Raw genomic sequence first — 933 nt, forward strand, 5'->3', positions numbered from 1 at the left:
TAGGAATCCCCTCCGCTTGGCCCTCTCCCCGCGCCCCGCGGCGGCAGAAAGTTCGGGACCCCGTCGGGGCGCGGGGCAGTGGTGGTGGGATGGTCCCACTCGTGCGACCCCGCCGCGCTGCCCGTCCCCGGGGAGCGGGCAGCCTCCGCACGGCGGAGCTGGAGGCTCAGGTCACGCCGTTCCAGCTGGGAATCCCGGGGCTGCGAGGATCGGGGGCACCAGGGCGGCCATGGTCCGTCCGGGCGGGGCAGGGCAGGGCCGGCCAGAGCGACCCGAACCTTTCGGCATCCCGGTGCTGCCCGGCGGGGCGCCCACAGCGGGGCTGGCGCGGCGGGACAGGGCCTCCCCTGCCTTCTCCAAACCGCTCGGCGTTACAGGTTGCGCCGAGCAGGTGCACAGGCAAAGCGGGGTCCGGGGTGGGAGGCGGAGACTAGGGGTGCGGGGACCGAGGCAGGCAGGGGGCGGGCGCTCCCGCGGGGCCCCCCGGGGGCCGGCTCCGGGCCGCCCGATCGGGCACTGCGCCCGCAGACGGAGAGCCGAGCGCTGCCTCCGGAGCCGGCGCCGCCGCCCCAGGGGCCGCCCGGGGGGAGCCCCGCTCCTTTCGGCGTGGCCGCCGCCAGACGGGGCCCCGCGATGCGACGCGGCGGCTCCTCGCGAGGCCCCCCCTGGGGCCGCCCCCGGCGCGGCCACTGCTCAGGGGCGGCGCCGCCCTGGCCCGCGGGGGCACCCGGCAGCCGGGCCCCCTCTTGGAGACCTCCATGCGCAACGCGAGTTTGCGGGCGGGAGAGCCCCGCCGCCACCGCCCGCTATCGCTCGCCAGGGCCCCGACGGCGGCGGGTCCACACCGGGGGCTTCGGTTGGGAGCCGCCCCCGGCCCGGGGCCGCCCCGCCCGGCCCCTCCCGTGTGCGGCGGCGGCACGGGGAGCGGCGGGG

At 80.1% G+C, this 933-nt stretch overlaps 1 protein-coding gene across 1 annotated transcript in view; it reads left to right on the forward strand.

Annotated features, from left to right (window-relative positions):
* Positions 1–229: 229 nt before the first annotated feature.
* Positions 230–933, forward strand: part of LOC113973482 (basic salivary proline-rich protein 1-like) — a 6,054-nt gene continuing 5,350 nt past the window's right edge. The window contains exon 1 of the mRNA XM_027695628.1: positions 230–856. Within this exon, the coding sequence (XP_027551429.1) occupies positions 230–856 (627 nt within the window). The remainder of the gene's footprint in view (positions 857–933) is intronic.

Source organism: Neopelma chrysocephalum, unplaced genomic scaffold, assembly GCF_003984885.1.
Source record: "Neopelma chrysocephalum unplaced genomic scaffold, ASM398488v2 Primary Assembly neopelma1_102, whole genome shotgun sequence".
Lineage (NCBI taxonomy): Eukaryota > Metazoa > Chordata > Aves > Passeriformes > Pipridae > Neopelma > Neopelma chrysocephalum.